Genomic DNA, 22,992 nt, shown 5'->3' with positions numbered 1-22,992 from the left:
TGTATTGGATAAAGCTGTGACAAATGAATGGGTTATTGTACTCCAGCCTGCTAGTGCTTGTCCCCCCACTCTCCCCTACAGTCCTGGTGCTGAGGTTTGCGATATAAAGGTGGCATGTACTGTATGTCCTCCAGATCACCCCTTGCTGACAGGGACCTGGAACCAGCCAGCAGTGCAGAAGATTAAGGCCTGTCCTGCGAAGCGGTTTGGCATGTTTGTAAATCCTTCTGAATTGTACTTCAAGACTAAGTGATGAAGCAAGAAAACCTCGAAGTAGTCAAGGTTGTGGGTGGGTTAGGGGGTTTGGTAGCTAATAATTTTTAAAGGCATCTCGTCCCTCTTTAGCAGTGATCTTTTTGACACCTTTTCCTCTTCTCTTCCAGATGCTGCATTGTGCCGGATCACTTAGTGAAAGAACTAAGAGTCCAGGCAGAATCGAGGGTCCCTGGCTCACAACTCCTGGCCATCTGTAAAAACTCAGGAATTACAGGTGATACTGAGGCAGGCAAAAACTGGAACAAATCATACAGTGATCAAACACAGAAAGTGCAAAAAAAACTCTTGGAAGAGATTCTATAGAACCCTACCTAATACGAATGCTCACCCCACAAACAATTGAATACCAGTTCTTTCATCTGCTTCTTGCCTGTTCTCAGGCCCCTTTGATGTTTAAGGCTCAGGCTACCAGAGAGAATGTGTTTGTGTCTGCTTTATTTTGTGCTTGGTGTTCTGGCACATTTGCATCACCACTGTATCGAAGCTGTATAGTTTAATGAGGCAGAGATCTGTTCTTGTGTTATTCTGTGCTCTTATTTATAGCCATCCTGTAACAGAGGTTACTATATTATTGTTAAGAGTAATGAAAGTGAATGACTGCAGCGTGCCTAATAACCCTGTATTGGAGAAAACCAGTTAGAAAATGGATGGATGGTTGCAATTAAAGCTACAGATCATAATGGCCATATCTACAAATGAAATGTCATTTTCTTTTCCAATGGCACATGGCTGAATGTTGCACACTCAGATGGTTTTAGCAGGCATACAGAACTGTGAATTTGTTAGAAACAAAATATAATTGAAGTGGGCAGAAAACACACTTTAAGGAAAGCAAATGCTTGTAGGTGATGGGAGAGAGATTTTCCCGTCATTTGGTTGGTTCAGTTAGCAAAAATAAAACGTTTATTTTTTATTTGGGATTTTACCAATGATGGCTGAAGTTCAAACCCCTGTGAGACCAGTGAACTTTATCAAACCTTTTCTTGTGATACGGATCTGAGTTCAGCTGGAAAATGTCGTTTCAATGGCTCTACGCTGTGTAAAGAGTGTGGAGTGTCACTAAAACAGCAGACCCGATACAATTTGTGTGTCTGCCAACACCTGCATTTACACTGAAGGAGTAAATCAGTAGGTGCTCTTACATGGCATGTTTAAACTTTTTAGCTCTAATTCACCACCTTGTGGTCAAATTTAAAATGTAAAAGATGCTACCATTTTATAAGCTTAAACGCCACTACATTAGACTCATGATTTCTAAAACAAACCTTTCTCAGACATGTTTATTGTGCTGACTGGGCTTAGTTACTGAAAATAATGAGCTATCTTTTTTAATAACACAATCAATAGGTTAAAGCCACAGATGTATATGTTGTTGAGGTGTTCACATATTTAATCATGGACAATGTCCTTAGTGGTCTGATTCATACTATTTCACCGAGGAAAACAAAATAGCCAGAGGGAAATATCAAAGTGATTTTTTCGGCAGTGGAAAAAGAAATCGCTGAGAAAAAGTGTTCTCTGTGAATCCAGAGAAATTCCATCATTTCAGTATGAACATGATTGTGATCTGGTCATACCTGAGAGGATAAAAGGAAACACAGGATTCGACCATGAAGATGATAATAATAATCATTAATTAGCAACCCCTCACAGAGCTCAAGAGCACCAGTAATGTCAAATTCATTGTCCATTCAAAAACAAAGAAAATATATTTTTATGTACAGTATGATAAACTATTATACTTTTAGCATGTTCACAATTCTTTTATTGATCAGAATAAAATACAACATTAGTTAAATCATGAACAGTCTGTTCAATCAAGCCTTCAGCACACATTCCTGAATACAGCTATTATGTTCAGGGGCCTGATATTATACCAGGTGCAAATAAACATTCACTAGGTTTGCACACAAAAATAGCCTATTTTTTCTCCAGTCAGGACTTCATTTTAAAAAATGGAAGCAATTTAAATAAAAACAAATTTTACTGACAAAATTCGTTTGAAACTACACAATCATGGTGCTGCTTTGCTTTAAGTATTTTAAAGCGAATCTAAAAATAAAAGTTGTTTGATTAGTATCAATGGAAAAACAATCAGGTATCTTTAGCTCTCTTTCTGCTTAGTTAAACCTTCTTTCAAATGTAGAACAAAAACTGTGCATGTTACTTTACACAACTCTCAAAACAAATGCAATCCTTCCACTGAAAACAAACAGGAGCCCTATGTATAATGAAGATCAACCTTTGCGAATTCCTTACCAGTGTTCCAGTAAAATCGCCAGCATCGCCAGTTCTACAGCGAGTGGAAATGTATTTTAGCCCCAGCTGGTACGCATGCACAGAAGTGGACTGGTTGGAGCAATCAGGGCTCAGGCACCTTGTTTAGAGCTGTAGTTGCAGTTTTGAAAACGGGGCCTTGAACCCGCAATCCTCTTGCTATTCAGCCCTAGGGGAGTCCTAGGGGCTTCTCTGCCAGAGTTGTGAGGGACTTTGGTCTTAAACTCTCCCATGTTTCCCCTCTGTGAGTGTACAACACCCCCCAGGGTGCACAGAACTGCATATTGTCCCAGAGCTGAGTTAGTGCTACACCAAGCTAACGTGAATCGGGCTCTCTGGAGTGCAGCAGAGGTGTAGAGGTGCAGTGGCCAATTAGAGGACCTTTCCGGGGTTCATGAGGTTTTTGGGGTCCAGGGATGCTTTGAGCGCCTCCATCACCTCCATGGCCTGAGGCCCCACCTCCTCCCGCAGAAGAGCCCGCTTACCCAGCCCCACGCCGTGCTCTCCTGTACAGGTCCCGTCCAGGGCCAGAGCCCTCCTGCCAGAGAGGGAGGGAAGGTCAGAGCTCTTCCTGTATTTCCCCAGGTTCCCTTTTTAAAACCAGGCAGCAGCTGTATCACTCTGCAGCTACCAGCTGGCGGCCCACTGAAGCTCAGCAGGCGCGGGCCTGGCCAGTGCCTGGAGCGGAGACCTCCTGGGAAAGAGTTGTCAGTTGAGCCAGTAGGTGCACACCCTGCGGTGTTTGAGGGTCCTAATGCCCCAGTATAGTGACGGAGACTACAAGGCGCCTTCCTTTGGATGACACGTACTGTAAAACCGAGGTCCCAACTCTCTGTGATATTTAGAAAACCCAAGATGTTTCTCCAAAAGAGTTGGGTTGTTACCCCAGTTTCCTGGCCAAATTTCCCCCTGGCCTTTACCCATCATGGGCTCCTAATAATCCCCATCTCTGAACTGGCTTCAGCACTCTGTTCTCCTCCCCACTGAGAGCTGGTATTTGAGGAGAGTACTGGCACACGCTGGCTGCTGTCACATCATCCAGGTGGGGCTGCACACTGGTGGTGGAGGGGATTACCTGTAAAGGTGTACTGTACAGAATTACAGTAGGTGGGTTACCGTTATGTTAAAGCTCCTCATTTTATCTTTGGATTTTGGATTCACTGGCTCTGAGTAGAATGTCTAGAAAAGCACTATATTATCATTAAAGATTTATTAGAAGAAACGAAACCACAGGGTGTTGTGGCTTCTGTAGAGTATAGTGGTTTTTGTTCTTCTGTTCATTACGAATTCCTGCGAGGCAGAGGGAAAATAGTCATGCAGAGTTAAAGGATTAATAAAACCCTGTTGTGGATTCACGGACACTGTGACCCCACTGTTCTGCTGTCTTGAGAGCCATTTGCGCAGCAAGAAACAGAGCAGTCCCTCACCGGGCCAGGCGGTTCGTGAACTCATGAACACGCTGGACCTCCGCTGGGTCATCTGGATCCAGGACCATGAGACAGTGGAAGTTTCCATCGCCAACGTGACCCGCAATGGGACCTGGGTATGACATCACACACAGAAGAGGTGAGACGCTGTGACCTCGCCACACTCATATACTCAGATAACAGCTGCACTGGGAACGCCGGGGTGTTCTTGGAATTTAAGGGTGATGATGTGCTCTGGGTGTTGTGTAGACAGCTCTGAATATTGTTAACCCTTAGAAAACAAACGGGCACTGAAACAATAGTAGTCCGTTGCTGGTCTGTGTATGCACTTGTGATCCTGGGAGATAAACAGAACCTGTGGCAGGGAAAAAGAGTCCTAATATTCTTCATAATGGCTAGGTGGTGTAGTCATCTACAAGCAAAAATAATTCTTATTTTTAAGGGTCACCTATCAGTGACACTGACATTTCCAGGACCAAGACACAAACGACACTCTTCGGGACAAAGCTTCAATTTTTAGGATCCGTTCAAAACTGGCTGCAGGCGAGATATCGTCACCTGACAGAGGGAAATGGAAAAACACTGCACAGATCTGCAAGGGGAGCCTTATTATCGTCACCACCCCTCCCACACGCACGCCCCCCTCCCTCTCCACGTACCTGTGAGCTTGTTCTTGATGAGATCGGCCTTCGTCTCAACGATGATCTGGGGGAGTCGAGACAGGGGGACGCACACGTCCGTGGAGTAGGCCTGAAAGAAATACCCAGCATAATACGTCCTGCAATAACACAGGAAGACGGTTGCAAACAAGGAGACGCCATTCATCATATCATGATTATCCGGGAGCAGGCTGGCCATAACCAAGTCTCCCCTCAATTGGCCACAGTCCTGGGCACCTGGGGGCGATGAGCCATTTCACATTAGATTTCCGGCTCCGTTTCCAGTCTCACCTACAGAGCTTTTTCTTTACCCCCCGTCCCCGAGAGGCAGCTGGACATTGAGACAAAAGGGGTGGTGCTTCCATTGGAGCTACCGAAGGAAATCTCATCCCTGGCTGTGTTTGGAATTATAAGCGAACTGAATTTTTGCAAGTGAAAGGGCGTATATCCAGCAGCGAACAGAAGTACAGCAGGTGGGTTACTGTTATGTTAAAGCTCCTCATTTTATCTTTGGATTCACTGGATTCTTTCATTGTTGCACAGATGTTCCGACCCGCCAGTTCCCTCCTGCTCGCAGGCTCGGGCAGTGGCGCTGCCCAGCACGGGGGGGGTACCGGGCTCGGGACGTCCAGGCGGCGCTGATGCGTGTCGGGCTTGAGGCCGTACCCACCTTGCAGCCAGGGCGCAGTGCCAGGGCAGCGTACCAGGCGTCGTGCCGCGCCTTCCAGAGCTTCCCGCGGGTCTCCGCGTCCCGCGCCCAGCTGAAGTCCGAGCCGCCGTTGGCTCCGGCCAGCTCCTCTGCAAAGCGCAGCGAAGCCCGTGAAGAGCGTCTCTGAAGAACCGCTCGGGTTTTGTTTTGTGCGGGTCAGTTTGGGTTTGCGGGCACAATGATTAAAAACAATCCGATTTTGGCCAAACAGTATTAGTGGGCCTGAGTTACCCTTACACTGAGACCTGAACACCAGCTGCAGGAAAAGCTATATACTGAGAAAACAAACTTCCTCAATTTTGACAAGTTCTGGGCGCTCTGCAGAACTCGTGTGTGGGTGCATGGAGAGACAGCAAAAGAAAGAGAGCAATTACCGTGCTTCAAGAACAATCAGGATTAATTTTGCTATTCTGAGAAAAGAAGCCGATACAGAGCTCACTGTATATTGTAATACAGAACACAATACAGAAATAAGCCAATTAGCAACAAATGCATTTTTCTGCTTTAAATAGGTGTTCCTGTGTCATTTAACTGCAAGGTCCCCCAGAGCGTCTCTGCACCTCACGTCTTGTCTTCTGTCTAATACAACTTGACAGCTTTTGAAACACCTGCAGGTTTTAATTCCTTTTTTTTATATTTATGCTTAAGCATATTTTGGCCATATTTTTGACACTTGTAATCATCACTCCAGAACTGGAATTGCTTAGTGTTTCTCAGCTCTTCTTATGACTTCAGCCCCCAGATCACACCAGAAGAGTAAAGACAGATCCAGGACTAACTCAGCTGACAGGAGAGTCAGCAAGTTAGCAGTGATGGATCTTGCTGATATCACTGCAAGCTCACTCATCCTCAGGAGGTCCCAGGTACTCCCGTCCCATGGAAATACAAGGGAATCCTGACTAATTCAAACCACATCACACTGTCTACTGTCATCAGGGAATCCAAGCCATTTATCCTTAATGGCACAGCCAGACTCTAACTAGTGAGGTCTACCTGCAATCCAGACTAACTCCTGCTTACTTCACAGCTTTATACAAACTGAGTTGGATAAGATCCCTGGATCAAATGGGTACTACATACTGTCCTATAAACAGGCTCGATGGCCTCCTCTCGGTTCTGACCTTTCTTCTGAGAGGCGAACGAGCCGCACGCACCTGCCATGGAGACCTGCTCCTCCAGACTCCGCTCGCTGCCGTGGAACTCCAGGAAGAGCGTGGGGGAGGCCGGGTACGACAGGCGGCTGTACCGGTTACAGGCGTCAATCATGACGTCATCCAGGAACTCTGGAAGTCAAAGACAGAGCTGTGGAAACGGGGCAGGCCCAGAACAGCCACAACCCCCGCAAAACCTCAGGTTCAATTCAATCCAAATTCCTTTATTCATTCCCAAGGGATGCAAATGAAGTCCGATTGGCTTGTCAAGCACTTCAAAATGAGCACATGACCAGCCTTTCCCTGTGCTGTTTTTTTAAAAACTAAAACAGTGACTGAGCCTATTTTTCTAAGCCCCTTCTCAAAATAGTTTTTTCCTCCCTCAAACACCTCTACCACCCTGCTCATGTAACAGGCAGGAATTTACTTTATTTGCCCGATGCCTTTATTCAAGGCAATTCACATTCAAGTAAGAGCACTGAATTCAAACAGTTCAACACAAATGCCACTGCATTAACCAAGAGCTACACATAACAGATTACACAATTAATACTGCACTGATCTCTCCCTATCCCATGAGCCTTCCCCTGCCTCTTCCCATGATCCCCCTGCCTCTTCCCATGATTCCCTTTTATCACTCTCCACCAGCTCTCTTACCCAGACGCTTTCTCCCTCCCTCCTTTCCTCCCCTCCGTCCCTTACTGCCCCCCTCTCACCGATCCTAGCGATGGGGATGCCGCACTGCAGGATCTGCACGGTGCTGTCCACCGCAGCCTGCACGGAGGGGAAGGAACAGACGGCCGACACCATGGCCTCTGGGATGCCGTACAGCCGGAGGGTGGCCTTCGTCAGGATGCCCAGCGTGCCCTCGGAGCCGACGAACAGGTTAGTCAGGTTGTAGCCGGCCGACGTTTTCCTTTAAGTGGAGGAAGGGATGGAGAGTGAACATAATCAGGTTTTGGGAAAAGGAAATAAAATTTGTCCGACCGCCCCCAACGCAGCTCGGTCCGTCTTAGTTGAAAGAGCTACACCACTTGAAAAATGACCCCACGGATTAAGCCTGTACTGTGGCAGACATGTATCTCTCGTGATAAAGAGGCGATCACCTTCAGGCGCAGGCGAAAGGCTACCTTGGACGGCGTCCTCTGCCTGCCGTGTGGAAGACTGTTCCATCAGCAAGGACCACCTCCAGGTTGAGCACGTTCTCCCTCATTGTCCCGTAGCGCACCGCGTTGGTGCCAGAGGCGCTGGTGGCAGCCATCCCGCACAGCGAGGCGTCCGCTCCGGGGTCTGGGGGCAGACAAGGGTGTGGGAGCGCGGGCTTGTGGGATAGATCCTACTGTCCATGCTGGTTGCCAAAGCACATTGCCCAGGAGCCTTCAGGAAATGGCGAAATGAGGCCAAACTACTAGTGAACAGAGGAGCAGGGAGAGCCAGTTGGTGTCCTCTATTTTCTATCTCTATTTAATTTTTTTGTCACCTTTTTATTTTGAAGCGTCGCGTTCAGGCTTGGGCAGCACTGTGGCTTAAAAATGCTTTCCTGCAGCACTGGAGCCCTGAGTTCAGTTCATGAGTTTGGTCTCCCCTTGTTCGCGTGGCGCTCCCATTTCCTCTCACTGTCCAAAGACATGTCCATAAGTTAATTGGCTCCTGGGAAAATTGGCCCTGGTGTGAGTGTACGTGCTTTGTGTTGGCTGGCATCCCCGCCAGGGTGTACCTATTGTGCCTTGTGCCCGTTGCTGCCCTGCCTACTGGATAAAATGGTTAGAATAAAGCATGGATGGGTGTTGAGGCTTGGAGGGGTACGATCTACCTTTGCCTGTAAGATCAGAGATTCTTGTCATTCCAAAGCTCAAGGGCATCTACAATAAGCCGCCAACCTTAAGCCAGGTGACACATCTGGAATTTAGCTTTGGCTATTTTGTCATTTTGATGGTGAGTGTATAACGTTTTTCACAATACTATGCAATTACAGACCTACATTCAATTCATAAATTGAAGGCTAAATATTTGGAACCAGGGATTTGTCCAGTTATTTAAATAATTAGACCATTTAATTCAGACATGGCGGAAACAAAGAACTAGAAGACGCTGCAGGCCACCAGGAATTCGGGTTCTGACCCCTGCCCCAGGTCACACGACAGCACTGTGAACTACGCTGTGCTTACCGACAGGAAACCAGAGGCCGCTGTCCCGCAGGTGGCTGTTGAGAGCCGTGCGAGTCACACCGGGCTCCACCGTCACATCGAAGTCCTCAGCGTGCAGGTCCAGGACCCGGTCCATCTTCCGCAGGTCGAAGCACACCCCGCCCTGCCACAGCACACAGCAACACTGGCACACTGGCCATGCACAGCTCACGGTTTTTACAACGCCCGCATCGTTTATTCCTTACAACAAAACAAACCTGAACTTCTCATCTCATGGACTCTTGGCCACCAATCCCTTGAAAACTACTTTCTGGAAGAACTTGATCTCTACTGTTCTCTTATCTCTCACACATTTGTAGGTATATTCCTAGTAGGCTGCAGATTTCATCTCACCGATAACGGGAACAAAAGCGTCTGAAATTTGCCTCTCCAAGTAATCTACTAATCCCCTGCAGAAACTACAGCGTAGCTCCCCACAGACTTTTAGACACATTTTGTATTCCTGCAGAGCTGCCTTTAAAAACCCACTTGTATTGTGCTGAATGCAACATTTTAAGAGCCAAAAAGAAAAGAAGTTAAATGGTGGGTTGTGAGGGTTCAGTAAAATAACAGAGAGTCCTGCTGAAGAAACCCACGAGGGCCAAACTCCACGTCCTGGATTGGGAGCAGCCAGACGCGTGGCCCCCGGGTCCCCCCCCCCCCTCCAGGGCGCACTGATTACCTTGAGGGCCCCGACTCCTCCTTCCAGGCCGGTCCCGGTGCCGAAGGGGATGATGGGGAGGCGGTGGTGGTGACAGATCCGGGCAAGGGCGCTCACCTCTTCCACGCTCCGAGGCCAGACCACCACGTCTGGGGGCCGGCAGCTGAGAAACACCAACACCGCCAAAATCCTGCCAGTCCCACATTACCCCGCCATCACTTTGTCCTGGGTAGGGTCTCCCCTCCCGCAGAACTGAGCCGATGTTTTATATTTTTCTTAGATATACCATTTTCAATGTCTGCCTAAATCCTTACATAATAAATATGAATCCAGTGACAAATAAGATACTAATGACTATAGAAGAAAGATGTAAAATAACATAAGCATTTGAAGAGCCAAGAGGTCTTATTAGCAAAGTATGAGTTCAGTCAAAGGCTCAATCAGCAGCAATGAAAACCCAGTAGCCGGTTTCCCAGGATCTGTAGAAGGAAAACTGGTTTTGAATAAAGATATGTGTGGGGAAAGTCCACCTTGGTACACAGGAATTGTACTTCATTGCACTGCTTTGATCAAGCCAGTATCTTCCTGGATTAATAACTTAATTGGTCAAAGTGCAAACTGGTCCAGAGCTTTAGCCTGCACTGGAATAGAAGAGCTCAGAAAAGCTTTGGCAGTTTACAGTACATGTCAGTGGATGAACTTGTTTGATTCGCTCGTGTATAAATTGCCCAGCCATGTTGTTGAACAAGATTCTCTGGGATCCTCTGAGATGAAGCTGGATGAAATCCTTGGATCAATAAATGAATGGCAACTAAATCAGCAGGACCTGATGGATGGCACCTTTCCCGTGTTCTTATCAACTTATCATGGTACATTAGTGCCCTTAAAAGAGACATCAAGAGGGATTATGGAGAAAATGGCTTTGAGATGGCTTTACCATTATGGCTTATAAAGAATCTGGGTTCTGTGCGATGACCTTCTCCTGAAACTGCCATCTGTGCATCTGTCTGCCTGTCATTGATCCAGGATGAGCACCTCTGAGCCCAACGCACACACGGCGGCCTGACCTGTGCACCGACTCATCCCTGCCATGCTGCTCCCTGACTGCATCCCCTACAGAAACACCCTCGTCCCCCGTCACGGCGCGGAAGGCACCCACAGCGCGGTCCAGCCCCCGGCTCTAGGGAAACGAGAAGGAAAAGAGAAGCTTATCCGGACCGTGCAGTATCCTGAGAGTGGGGCACTTTAATCCTTGAAGTCTGATCCTTTGCAGAAAAACTTTACAAAACAGCACAGGATTGGGAGACCCTGAGTAAGGGCACAAGGGATACACAGACAGTCAGGACTCACAGGACTGGCAAAGCCTCCAGACAACCAGCAAAGCTCTGGTCCGTGCTTGGATTTATATTGCAGACACTGTGCTCCTGACGTTAGCTGGCTTGAGCTAACTGTACAGTAAATGATTCATGAAAACTGTGAAGGAAAGAAATTTAGTGCACAAAGCCATTTTGACAATGACATTGCACACAAGAGGGAGCTAAACTGGCTCAGTGTGACCAGTATTTGTGTTCATAATGGATTGCATGTGGTTACTGAATAGTATATGAGCTGTTCTCCCAGGTCCCATTTGTGATCTCATTGATCCACAATGAATAGTTTCCAGGATGCAGTTGTTTTAATATCCCAGCTAACTTTTTAAGCACTCCTGTATGAACACTTTGGAGTGCACATGCTCTTGCCCCCCAGGTAACACACAATAGATATATCCATGGCATAAATCTCAACTTCAGTCTTCAACTATCCCTGCCTGTACAAGCCCAGACTATCAGACATGGTGTTTATGCTGGCTCTGGTGTGTGCCTGGTGCTAGCATGTTAAAAGCAATCCGGTTTTATGACATTTGAATCAACAGGTTAAAAGCACCTGCCAATGAATTATTGTTATGTATATAAACAGACACTGCACATTTTTTCTTGCAAGGCTATTGATTTTTAAGACTTAATTATTGATCTTATTATGTATAATAATTTTAGCACTGGTGAGGCCAACTTTAAAGCTCTCTTGTAAACATACAGACGAAATCAACACTGCGCATCGACGTCGAATTGCACTGTTTTGAGGACAAGGGGGTCACCAAATATTGACGGGGCAAATTTAAAATGAGAAGATAAACTTGGCGTTTTAAAGGTGTTTACAAGAACCGTGCATTGAGTCCCGACCGACGGGACCGGGGCGGTGCTCTGGTGTAACCGTGAGAATATGGAGAGACTGAAAGACGGCGCTGACCTGCTCCCCGGCCGCGTAGCTCTTCCGGTCAGTGCGCAGCGGAGGAGCCCGGCGGTGCGCTGCCCATCTGCCCTGCAACAGGCGGAGCTGCACCAGGCGAGCGAAGGACATGGCGAGCGGGGCTCCGAAGTCTGCGGTTCAAATGCTCTTTCAGGAGATTCTCCCCCCTCTGCAAAAAAAAATGAAATTATTTTGCTTCCGGGTAAAGGCAGTAGTACTGTACTACAATACTGATACTAGTACTGATCTACACAGCTTCAAATTGCCGCACTGCGAGCCGACTGCCTTGAGCGCACATACAGATACACCCCCTCGTTAGTACACAACCTGGCGTCTTTAATAACCCGTGAAATGTTCTTACTATGTACGGAAAATAAAATATATCTTATAAAATTCAATACCGATACAGAAAGCAGAGAGTAATAGATACAGTTGGGTCCATCGTGAAACTTTGATCAAGCAACAATCAGTATGAACTTTTCACATGTTTTTTTTTTGTTTTTGCTCTTCATTTCGGCTCGATTTAAAAAAACCCACAGAAAATATATAAAAAATTCTCATCAATTTAAAAACGTTTACGAAACATTATAATTGTCTTTTGCGCTAACAAAAATGTTGGAATTTGTTTTTTGACTCTTTAATTTCAAGCGGGTATGCATTTTTTTTATTTCGATGTGGTTTGTTTCTGTAATACTGTATTATTGTTATGGCAATGAGTTTAATAATGAATAGATTCTGGCGTGTGTAAATAAAATGCATATTATGGATTTTTCAGATTACACTAAATCCAATAATAAGAAAATAAATCCCTAATATCCGTGGAAAGAATATATGATGCGTGGCACTTGCAAATCAGCTAGTGGAACGGGACCCTTTTCTTCAAATAAAACTACAATCGCTTAATGCCAGGGTGTTTAGGGATTTATGTTATGATTACAATGCTACATAAGGCAATCAACATTTTAATTACATAAGGCAATTAACATTTCCAGTTACAATATACAGTATATATTACTACAACTAGTGCTAATATAGTCCTACTGTTTCTACTAATATTAATAAACAGTTGCTATGCTCCCCCATTTCAGAACCAGTTCATACAAAAACAACGACATTAAACAACGCACTCAGCTCCTTTATGAATTATTAATAGCTTCAGAACGTGGCATTTTATTATGATCAATTCGATCTGGCCCACACCTCATTCATTTGGGGTGGGCGTTTTCTGATCCTTTTTCGCAACGATATTTCAAATGAAAGCCCCGCGTTTAAAACGGATCATGGATAAAACGAACAACAATTTTTAAAACATCTTCTTGATGAATTAACACTTATTCATCTCAGTGTTGGCTCGAAACAGCTTGGTGTCGTCATGTCATGTCAGTGACTGCAGGCTTCCAGTTGTGTTTTTTTTTTCTCCACGTGCTGACAAAGATAGTGCAGCGGTCAAAGATCGGTTTCGAGAAAAGGGGCACTTTTGTCATGTTTAGTCCAAAGTGCAGGCGGACAGAGCAGAGGCTATTGCGTCTGGTACAGGAGGCGGCTGGGAATGAGCTGTACAGTATGTATTCTGAATAAAGGTCTGCTCGAAAGAGGTAAGTACCTTACAGCTTACTGATTCAGTTACAGTTACAGCTTGCTGATGGGCTTGCAGTTTGTTCTGGAATAGAATTATGCCGACTGTTCGCCTTGAGGGCGCTCTAACGCCGTTGAACCATTTTCAAAAGCATCACACTGACAGAAAACTGTCACAGAATACCTGTGTCAGCAGCGAAACCGAGGAAGCAGGATATGCAGTTCCCTGGGCTGTCCTAATCTGTTATTCTCTTTCTGGCGTTTTATTTTTATTTTGCGACCTGTGAGTTTCGACTTGTGAGTCCATTGTTAACACTCTCCGGCCCTCATACAGTATGAACTGGCTTATCCCACAGTGTCTCCCTGGGCTGTACCGCACGTGTTGGGCTCAGTCTGCTCAGAGCAGCAGGGCAAGAGGTCCGTCACTGTCCTGCTTCAGCCCCTCCAGAGGGGGCGCCATGCCGAGGCCCAGGAGGCGGGCAATGCTGCTGTGTATCTGTGTGCTGGCAGTGGTCACCATCGGGCTCGGCCTCATCCAGAGTGTCCTGCTGGACAGAAGAGCTGAGAAGCCCTGGAGTCGCACCGGAGAGCACCTGGCCTCTGCTCTGAACCTCCCCACGCAGGCAGCAGTGCTGAAGCCCCTGAGAAAACTCCCTGGGAGAAATGACCAGGACAGGTAACATTAACACTAAGCACAGAGCAGAGGCTGCAATTTCATCTGTTCATTTAGCCACGGCGTCAGGATACATCACAGGCAGATACTAGCCAATGTAAGCATTCACCATCAAGTAGCACAGCAGGGTGGAAGCTTTGTAGGAACATAAGAAAGGCTGCAAATAAGAGAAGGCCTATTCAGCCCATGCAATCAGTTTGGAAGTTAGTAGTTGAAGAAAGCCAAGGTTTCAGCTTCGGCTATATGGCTTTGTAGCTGGTTCCAGACTCCCACAGCCTCTGAAGCAGTGAAGAAGTGCCTCCTGTTGGTTTAAAATGCACATGCACATAACTTCCATTGTGTTTTCCTGGACTTTGTGTCAGCTCAGTGATAACCTCTTTCAGGTAATGTGGGTTTCAGGCATGAAGAGGTGTAGATACTGTATATGGAACAAAGTCCCTATTGTTGGCATGAGGAAGAATGAGAATGGGAGATTCTCTAAGTCCAGTGACTCGCAGCATAGATCATAGATCCCAGAACAGAGGATACCTATTGAGGAAAACCACCGTCAGCTGAAACTGTGATCTGCATCTTGTGATTGGTGCTCTCCTGTTTCACAGTGCTGTGTTAGGTTTTCTCTCCCCTCCAATGCGACTGTCTTATTTTTCAACTTTGAGTAAAGTGCGTTTTCCATTTAGCCAGTTACATATTTAAATCCATTTTATCAGCAGTGGAGGGGGCATGTCGCAGATGAACTCTTCCCCTGGTTTTAATGGTCCTGCACATCAGGTGTCAGTTTCAAACGATGCCAGTCAGCGTCTTGTTGAACTGTAAGGGCAACCTGCTCCTGTATGTTCTAGATAACTCGCCTGTTCAAAAGGCCTACTTTTCCTACATTCTGACTGTTTTCCACCTGCGACTAAAGGCCTTTTTCTCCCAGGTGGCTGGAAGAGCCAGTCAGTCAGTCCGAGCAGCACAGAGCTGCCCAGCACCTGTTCCAGAACGGGGAGCTGGCGTGGAGCTCTTACAAGTGCTTGACCTCAGGAAGCTTCTCCCCCGAGGACATGCAGCGGTTGATTCGTTCTCCGAGACAGGCGGACCGGCTGAGCCCCCGAGACAGGGAGATCCTGACCCTCCTGAGGAAGGGCTCGGTCCGCAAGGTGGACCAGCTGGACCTGCGGGGCAAGCGAGCCCGGCTGGTCGTGTCCCTGGACACCTCCCGGCCCGTGCAGGCGGGGAGGGACTACTGCGGCGAGGGCGGCTGCGCGCTGGTGAGGGAGGCGGCGGGGCTGGGCGAGGTGCTGAGCTTCCACCTGGACCGGGTCCTGGGGCTGGGGCTGGCCCCGCCCGCCGCCGCCCGCGCCCTCTCCACCTGGCTCCTGCCTTTCCGCTACACCGACGGGCCCCCGCGGGCGCTGAGCTGGTGGGACCCCCGCGCAGGCCGGGACTGTGAGAGGGGGCCGCCCTGCGAGGGAGGACAGAGCAAAGGGCGCCGCGAAGCCCAGCACCTCCTGAGCTACTTGCTTCAGGTACTGTAAATGGTGTCGCTGGGCAGCCAGACCTTGGGATGGGCACTGTTCACCCTTACCAGCCTTGTACCGACACAGAAAACCATGGCTAGCGTGTGGGCAGGCCAGCGTCAGGCCTTGATTCATGAATAATGATGAATAATAATAATTCCTTACACTTACTGTATAAAGTGCTTTTCTGGGCACTCCAATCAAAGCGCATACAGGTAATGGGGACTCCCTTCCACCACCACCGTAATGCGACAGCAGCCAGAGTACACCAGTACACCCACCCCACACCGGCTCTCAGTGGGGAGGAGAGCAGAGTGATGAAGCCAGTTCATAGATGGGGATTATTAGGATGCCATGATGGGCAAAGGCCAGGAGAAATTTGGCCAGGACCCCGGTGTAGCTCTTTTAAAAAAAACTCTGGGATGCTTAATCAGGACCTCGGTTTTACATCTCATCCAAAGGACAGGTTAAAAGCCACAGGTGAGCATGGAGATAGATGAATGATAAAGCTCTTGATAATAAGACTTTAGATTCACAGAAACACAGTCATCAACACTAGAATTTTTAGGAAGATAGTAACATATAAGAGGAGACTTTCTTGATCACTTGGATGCTACTAGCTACAGTAACAGATGCACGGATCTTATCGAGGTGTTTCATGAAAGCTGATGTAGTTAGCTTCACATTATGGATAACATCTGAATACTATCTGTAATTTCAGCCAGATATTGACTACTGACATCAAATCAAATCTTTAACAATAGTTTTACTCTCAACCCCCAGCCCATGGCACCTGTAAGTACAACATCTTGTCTGCACGTTCATTTCAGCCTCATTGTTAAGAAGTCTTATTCCTACCTCGCTTTGTGCAAAGTAGTGTTCTCCCAGAATGTGCTCTTTCCGGTCTTGATGCTCAAGGAGTCCATTGAAGAAACTTTAACCATTTGAGTAATGAAATACCCTCATAATTGCCTCTGATCAAAACTTAGATTAAGGTATTTTAAGAAATCTGTGTATGTTATATTATCTAGATTGGGATGTCTGGTAGCTGTTTTGAAAATTTTCTAATAACCCCCCCTTGATCTAAACTCTACATTTAAAGGGACAGATCTGAAGTCAAGTTTTTGTCCTTTGATTCACACTTAAATACACAACATAGATACACTTTAATATACATTCCACAACTACATACTGTAGGAACAACAGACCACAAAAGATTCATAGTATAATTCTCTGTGTATTTAAAGATAATGGAATTGCATGTCAGAATACGTCGAGTTCAGTTCTAGTCCAGCTTTGCCACACTTCCCCACTAGAGGTCACATGCCACAAAAAAACTAAAGCAGCCAGCTACTGCAGGAGCTTTCCAGAATTCATTACAAAACAGTAAGAAATATGTGATATCTAAGTCAGAGTTCACTGAGGTACTGGTAACTTCCACTCTCAAGGGGTATCTAGGAAACTATGACTACATTTCTCATGTGAAATAGTCTGGATGTAATGTTGCAAAAAATGTGGAGTCCATAGAACTTTGTAGGGTCAAATTTGATTAGTTCATTTATGATAGCAGAAACAACATGACAAATGGGATGCAGTACATTCCAACTCCTGCGCAAAAGAGACAATCATGTGGGTCACGAGAGCTTGCTGAGGTCCGGCTTAAACATTCTGCATCACTACAGCTCATAGCACCTGCTTCTGCAAGGACTGCATCTCGCGCCACAAATGATTCGACACATACCTAGTAAGGAGGAGATTAGCTGGCTGCAGGATAATTCCAAATTAATTTCATTCAGTTCTGGAAAAGGAAAATTATATGAGGTAAATTCCTTTAATTGTTAGTATTTGAGAAGGAATAGTCAATAGGGAACACACCTCTGCAGTGACCGCTGTTGGCAGGTGTCTCCAAGGTTTTAAATGTATGGCAACAGACTGTCTCCCAGCTGTCTCTGCCTAAGGGATAGTAAATACTTCCTCTCAGCCAGGAACACTCCTGTGCTATACGTCGCACCTCTTACTCCCTCCATTTTGGGAATGACAACTCCCACTGCACACAATCACACACAGTCACAACCCCCCCCCCCCCAACTTTCTAAAATCTGTCCCACACAGCTGTGAGGCTCTTATCCCTAAGCCCCTCCCACCGTTCCTCCACTCCTGACTTTCTGCCTTCAGCCTCCTCTCTCCATGTCCCCTCCCCAGCTCTGACCTGGGCTTCGTCCGGTAGACGAGCTGTGTCAGCTCTACCCTGAGGTCCGTGAGTGCAGGCTGTCGAAGAGTGGGCTTGTGCGCTAAAAGGAAGCGACTCTCGTCCTCACAGGGAGCAGGTGGAAAGAACGCAACTTCCGATGGACGAGAGGAACTTGACCCGCAGCTGATCGAAGAAGTTGGCCGGTGAGTCCCAGTTTAGGGGGTTCTTGTTGGGGACAGTAAACAGCTGCAGAGATGCATTCAAAAGCCCATTTCCATCAGTTTTACAGAAGACATGAGCCAAACAGGTTTGAACTTCCAAAGAGGGCGTGGTGCTTAGCGCTGCTGCTCCGCAGTGCTGGAGACCTGGGGTTTGGTCCTGGACCTGGGCTGCTGACTGTCTGGAGTTTGTACAGCATGTTCTCCCTGTGTTTCCTCCGGTAGCTCTGGTTTCCTCCCAAAACATACTGGTACAGTAGGGGAATTGGGTAACTGGCGGGGGTGTCACCTTGTATTTTTGTCATGACATTGACACTGACATATCTTGACGTTTTGTATCATTGAGACTTTGAGCGTGCGTGCGTGTGTGTTTGTATCTGTGTGATGCCATGTGATGGGCATGTAATCCTGTGCAGGGTGAACCCATCTTTTGCTGGGATAGACTCCAACTTCCCAGTGACCTTCTGCTAGATAAAGTAGTTAGAAATTGTGCTTTGTGTGGAACTTCTACAGAAACTAAATAACATTTTGGGTCGCTTCCCATACTTCCCATTTAGAATCGCTTCTAAATGGGAAGTATTTCCACTTCTTCCACTAAAGACATCGGAGCTCAGTAAACATTTACTGAATTAATGAGCTTAATTGTTGACTGGGCCTGATCTGTCTCTTAAGCTGTAGGTTGGGTATCTTTGTGGACACATGTGAACAAACTGTACAGTAAGCCACAATACTGACACTCCTAAAATAATAACGCAAATATGACTGTACCAAGGTACTGTATAAAAGCCTATGTGTCTAAGAAAAGCTAGCCCTTCTGCATTGTGATACTTTTCACAAATAACAAAAAAGACTCTTGAAGTCTTTTAGTGACTGCTGAAACAAGGGTAATAAATCAATTTATGAAAGAAAATACGTCAAAGCCTGCAGACACTTAATTGCAGTTCATTTTATCTCATTATTTCTTGCAGCATGAACACCTACTTCTCTAAGAGAAATAAACCACATTTGACAGAAAATATCTGCCCCTAAGATATTAATAACATATTCAATTCATAGTGAACATTAATATTAATGTATTTTAAATATATTCTAAATTTGCCTGTTTTTGGATGGTACTAAGCAACAATCATATGAACTGTGTCAATTTAGTATCTAAAAACGAATTGATGTGATGGCATTTTAAAAATTACTCACTGTATCAGGATTCAGGTGATGGTGAATAAGCATACTACAGGATACTCTATGTAACTCGATCGCATGCACAGAATATTGATCAGGCGTAATCTATGCCCTGCACTTAGTGACATGATATGGATCATACAAGAGAGAGCAAGAGCTATGCTTCAGATAGAGAAATATTTTTTAAGCAGGATACCAGAAAAAGGGTACTGTTTATCTCTAACTCAACTATTTTGTGTGTTAATTTTGTGAATGAGCCAGAGTCTAATACTACAAGGGTGCGAGATGGGACTGTGGATATTAGGCTTGTGCTGGAGCACCTGTAAGCAGGCATCAGTGACCTCCGCAGGTACTCGTGTTATCCAGTACCACCCAGCCAGTCCATCCCAGTGTGGCTTGAAGCCGTTTCCTCTGATTATTGCATTAATAAACTGAACCAAGAAATGAATTCACCAGATGAGCCTTACTGGAGTCATAAAAGATTTCACTTACGAACTGGATTTTTATTGTCTCTCGGTGTATATCAACAAACCATATATTAACATCACAGGGAACCTTCGCAATCGAGTCTATGCTAATTTCCTCAATACTAGTTACTATGTTGTTGTGGAAGAGCTACTGTCCTACTCCTACTGTTGTATTGAGAGTTCCTGTCTCAGCGTGCAATACAGCAAGCCTTGATGCTGGTATGAACACATTGTGTTCTAGCTAATAGGTCAAATACTGTGTGATACTACATCCCACAATGGGGAAGTGGTCAATACTGACTCCTACCATCTCTCATCTTCAGTACATTACAAAATAGAATAAATGGGAGCATGGTCATTTTGTAGAATGATTAATATAGACGTTTTTTATTCTTTATTAAGTGAAAAGCATTAAACATTATAATCTCTTTTTATCAACATTTCCCTTGCGGGGGGATCCTGGTTTCTTTCTATAGACATCCAAGCATGTGGAACAGATGAACTACTGCACTGATACAGAAAAAAGTTCAAATTATCACTGTGTCCCAAAATGTCCTCAGTAAACTAGACTAACAGCAGATCCAAAAGCAGGAACAAGACTTATTATTAAATGCAAGTGGGGGATTTGACTGGAGTATTTGCAGGGATGTCTGGGGATTCCTGAGGCAGAATGACTCATTACCATTGGAGTAGAAAGACGTGTTTCGTGTTTTACCTGAAGAGTCTTACCGTAATATGAGGCACAGTATGGTGCTTTCAAACTGCCTGGTTCTCTTTCTGTAGGCTTCCGGAGAGAGCCCGCACTGCCCTGTCGTCGCAATGCGTGTCCGAGAGGTGGGCCACCTCCCTCCACAGTGACCAGACTCTCTGGGAGACCCTCAGCGGGCCGCCCTTGCGGGAGCTCATGCGCCACGTTCAGACCAGGGCCAACGATCTGGTCCGAGCCGCCCGAGATGGAGGGATGCCTTTTGTCCCCCAAAATGTGAAGCACTAACAAAGGTCCAGGTTTTTTGTGTTAATTTTTTCCAATTTGGTTTTGCCAGGTGGCTTTATGGCCACCTGTCTGTTTGTCAGAGCGGTTTGGCGCTCAGTGTCTCGCAGGACAGTTGGCACCTGTAGGCACAGTACAGTGTGTTTCTCCCTGATGACTCCAAGTGCTTGAACTTCATTGCAGCTTCAAGAGCTAAGTCATTCCCAATCCCACAGTGCTCAGCCAGCGTGGCTCTGTGGTGTTCAGGATCACTTGTACAGCAGTCACCATGCGCCCAAACATGGACCTGACTGCTCAGGGCCAACGAAGGAGGTCTCCATCGCTCTCCAGAACGGGCCCTGTCAGATATGGCCCAGAATCGCAGCAGAAAAAAACGTTTTTATGAAAATCATGCGAAATGTCAGCTTCCTTTTCAAATGAATATTTAACGTTTTGAGTTCAATGTTCTGTGTTTTTATTTATGACACAGCCTGCTCTGGCTGTTGCATCATCACAAAACCCAATCAGAATAGAAGGACTTCAGTGGGTTTAAATTTCATTCCAGTTCGAAAGTCCGTGGGGCAGCAGTATTGCATCACAGTGGTTCAATCAAGATAGCAGCGTCCCTTGTATTATCACAATGGACTGTGTGGATCAGTGTCTCCAGTAAAGGAGTAGTTCACCTGAATCTCATCAAGAGCTGCATGAACAAAGAGGACTAACATACAGCTCAACCATGCAGGAATAAATCCTCCTCCCACAGATATGGATGAGGACCGACGCAGTAATCCCGCACATTTACAGCTCTCCTTTTGGCCTCTTTGATTTAAAATCTTTAGATGTCTCTCATATGATCCTCATTGCTCTGTCTGTAGACATGGTCTTTGTGATTTCAATGAGTGGATATTATATTGTATATATTAAAGAGTCAGTAGAGCTCAGAATTTCCAGTTCTCTGATATGTTCAGTTAGTAAACCCCTGTATAAAATATTCTTTAAACACATTTATTATTGTATTTAAATCTTTTAGTATTGGTGTTTTTGATCTCTTATTTAAATTGCGCTTACTGTTCAGCTCATCATTTTTGTTGTTCTGAATTTTCTCTTCCTGAATACTTTTTTCTTTCCTTCTAAAGTGTCCTCTTCCTTTGAACATTAATCACTTAAAGCATGGCCCCTGTTTTAAGAGTAGAAGTACCTCCAGTATGTCCTCACATCCATAAGGGTTTAACTAGGATTTCTAGTCACATTTAATTTCAACCACACTTTTACCAATGACCCATGCTTCATTGTTAAATTTGTTTCATATCTGTTTTGTCATATTTACACTTGTGTCCCACTTCAATTATTTGCATTGTCTGGGATGACTCTCAGTTTTGCATCCTGACAAAACCTCAAATTCAACTTCAAATACCTGTATTGTTGTCTTGTCGGGAAAGAAGAGGGAAATGGGTGAACTGAAACGTCCAGTAAATCTAAGACCTGGAAATAGTTTGTCAGCATTCATGTCGTTGATATAAAACAGAAAGAACGGTTAAGCCTTTTTACTATGGGGATGTGAGCCACTTTTTTACACAATGGTCTAACGCTGTGAAAATGTCAACTAAATGTTGAAGTGGAGTCTTTGGGATTTTGTGGTAAATGCCTGGCTCAGATTTCTGCAATAGCAGCTTCAGATTAAACACGCAGGGCAGACCAGTGGCCTCCTCTGTCTGGTCAGCTGCATCACGGACGTGCGGTCCTGCAGGAGCTGCCTGTGCTGTCTCCTGCCTCTCTGCTGACTCAGCAGCCCTCATCGCCATGTGTGAAGCATGTGTCCTTCATACTTCCCTGCAGCCCTGGAGCTCATCGCCCTCAGCGGTCCCAGCCTCCAGAGCAGCCAGCGTCAGCTCATCGCTTGCTCGCCCTACGGCTGTGGCTGATCCCATAAATTCTGACGGCAGCACTTTCTGTGCTTTTGTACCGCACACATGAAATGTGTTTGACAAGGACCATTATTTTCTGTCACTCCCTCATCCCTACTTACATAAGGTGTTGTAAAACTGAAGTCCTGACTCTCTGTCGTCATTAAAAATCCCAAGATGTTCCTTTGAAAAGAGTAGGCCTGTTACCCCGGCGTCCTGGCCAAATTTCCCCCTGGCCTTTACCTGTCATGGCCTCCTAATAATCCACTATGAACTGCCTTCATCACTCTGCTCTCCTCCCCACTGAGAGCTGGTGTGTGGGGAGAGTACTGGCGCACTATGACTGCCGTTACATCATCCAGGTGGGGCTGCACACTGGTGGTGGGGGGGAGTCCCCATTACCTGTAAAGCGCTTTGAGTGGAGTGTCCAGAAAAGAACTATATACAGTAAGTGTAAGTAATTAGTTATTATTTGCTCCTTCACTCACTCATTCACTCATCCCTCTTGTTCACTCCATTCTTAACTCCATCGCTCTCTGACCTGTTCACTCACTTTTGCCACAGGTCTCATCGAGAACAGGTCATCTCTGATTTCACTCGCCTCACAGTTAAAAGGAGAGATTTTTAAAGGGTTTTGGCAAACCTACTACAAGAATGCAAAAGTTTTGTGGATCAAATTCAAAA

General features: G+C 45.9%; 2 protein-coding genes across 2 annotated transcripts; one reads left to right on the top strand and one right to left on the bottom strand.

The window, feature by feature from the left end:
- Positions 1-2,018: 2,018 nt before the first annotated feature.
- Positions 2,019-11,890, bottom strand: ldhd (lactate dehydrogenase D). Its single transcript, XM_088613656.1, has 11 exons — positions 11,633-11,890; positions 10,414-10,526; positions 9,368-9,509; positions 8,668-8,809; positions 7,630-7,789; positions 7,216-7,415; positions 6,503-6,631; positions 5,310-5,437; positions 4,640-4,730; positions 3,981-4,092; positions 2,019-3,091 (listed from the first exon to the last, which is right to left on the bottom strand). Exons 1-11 carry the CDS (start codon positions 11,741-11,743, stop codon positions 2,926-2,928), a joined length of 1,494 nt encoding a protein of 497 aa, XP_088469782.1. The 5' UTR covers positions 11,744-11,890; the 3' UTR covers positions 2,019-2,925.
- An 874-nt stretch (positions 11,891-12,764) lies between these two features.
- LOC148644358 (uncharacterized) lies at positions 12,765-21,408 on the top strand. The gene is made up of 5 exons (XM_088613657.1): positions 12,765-13,227; positions 13,564-13,883; positions 14,800-15,388; positions 17,700-17,773; positions 20,218-21,408. Exons 2-5 carry the CDS (start codon positions 13,666-13,668, stop codon positions 20,426-20,428), a joined length of 1,092 nt encoding a protein of 363 aa, XP_088469783.1. The 5' UTR covers positions 12,765-13,227; positions 13,564-13,665; the 3' UTR covers positions 20,429-21,408.
- Positions 21,409-22,992: the final 1,584 nt, after the last annotated feature.

Source organism: Lepisosteus platostomus, chromosome 20, assembly GCF_059453375.1.
Source record: "Lepisosteus platostomus isolate fLepPlt1 chromosome 20, fLepPlt1.hap1, whole genome shotgun sequence".
NCBI lineage: Eukaryota > Metazoa > Chordata > Actinopteri > Semionotiformes > Lepisosteidae > Lepisosteus > Lepisosteus platostomus.
This window is presented reverse-complemented; position numbering and strand designations above follow the sequence as displayed.

Excerpts from the sequence above, each read along its gene's own strand:
- ldhd (XM_088613656.1), bottom strand. The coding sequence starts at position 11,743 with ATGTCCTTCGCTCGCCTGGTGCAGCTCCGCCTGTTGCAGGGCAGATGG. Across the intron at positions 7,416-7,629 it reads GGCAGAGGACGCCGTCCAAG|GAAAACGTCGGCCGGCTACA; the intron begins GTAGCCTTTCGC and ends CTCCACTTAAAG. Across the intron at positions 4,731-5,309 it reads CACTGCGCCCTGGCTGCAAG|GCCTACTCCACGGACGTGTG; the intron begins GTGGGTACGGCC and ends TATTTCTTTCAG.
- LOC148644358 (XM_088613657.1), top strand. The coding sequence starts at position 13,666 with ATGCCGAGGCCCAGGAGGCGGGCAATGCTGCTGTGTATCTGTGTGCTG. Across the intron at positions 15,389-17,699 it reads TCCTGAGCTACTTGCTTCAG|GGAGCAGGTGGAAAGAACGC; the intron begins GTACTGTAAATG and ends TCGTCCTCACAG. Across the intron at positions 17,774-20,217 it reads CTGATCGAAGAAGTTGGCCG|GCTTCCGGAGAGAGCCCGCA; the intron begins GTGAGTCCCAGT and ends CTCTTTCTGTAG.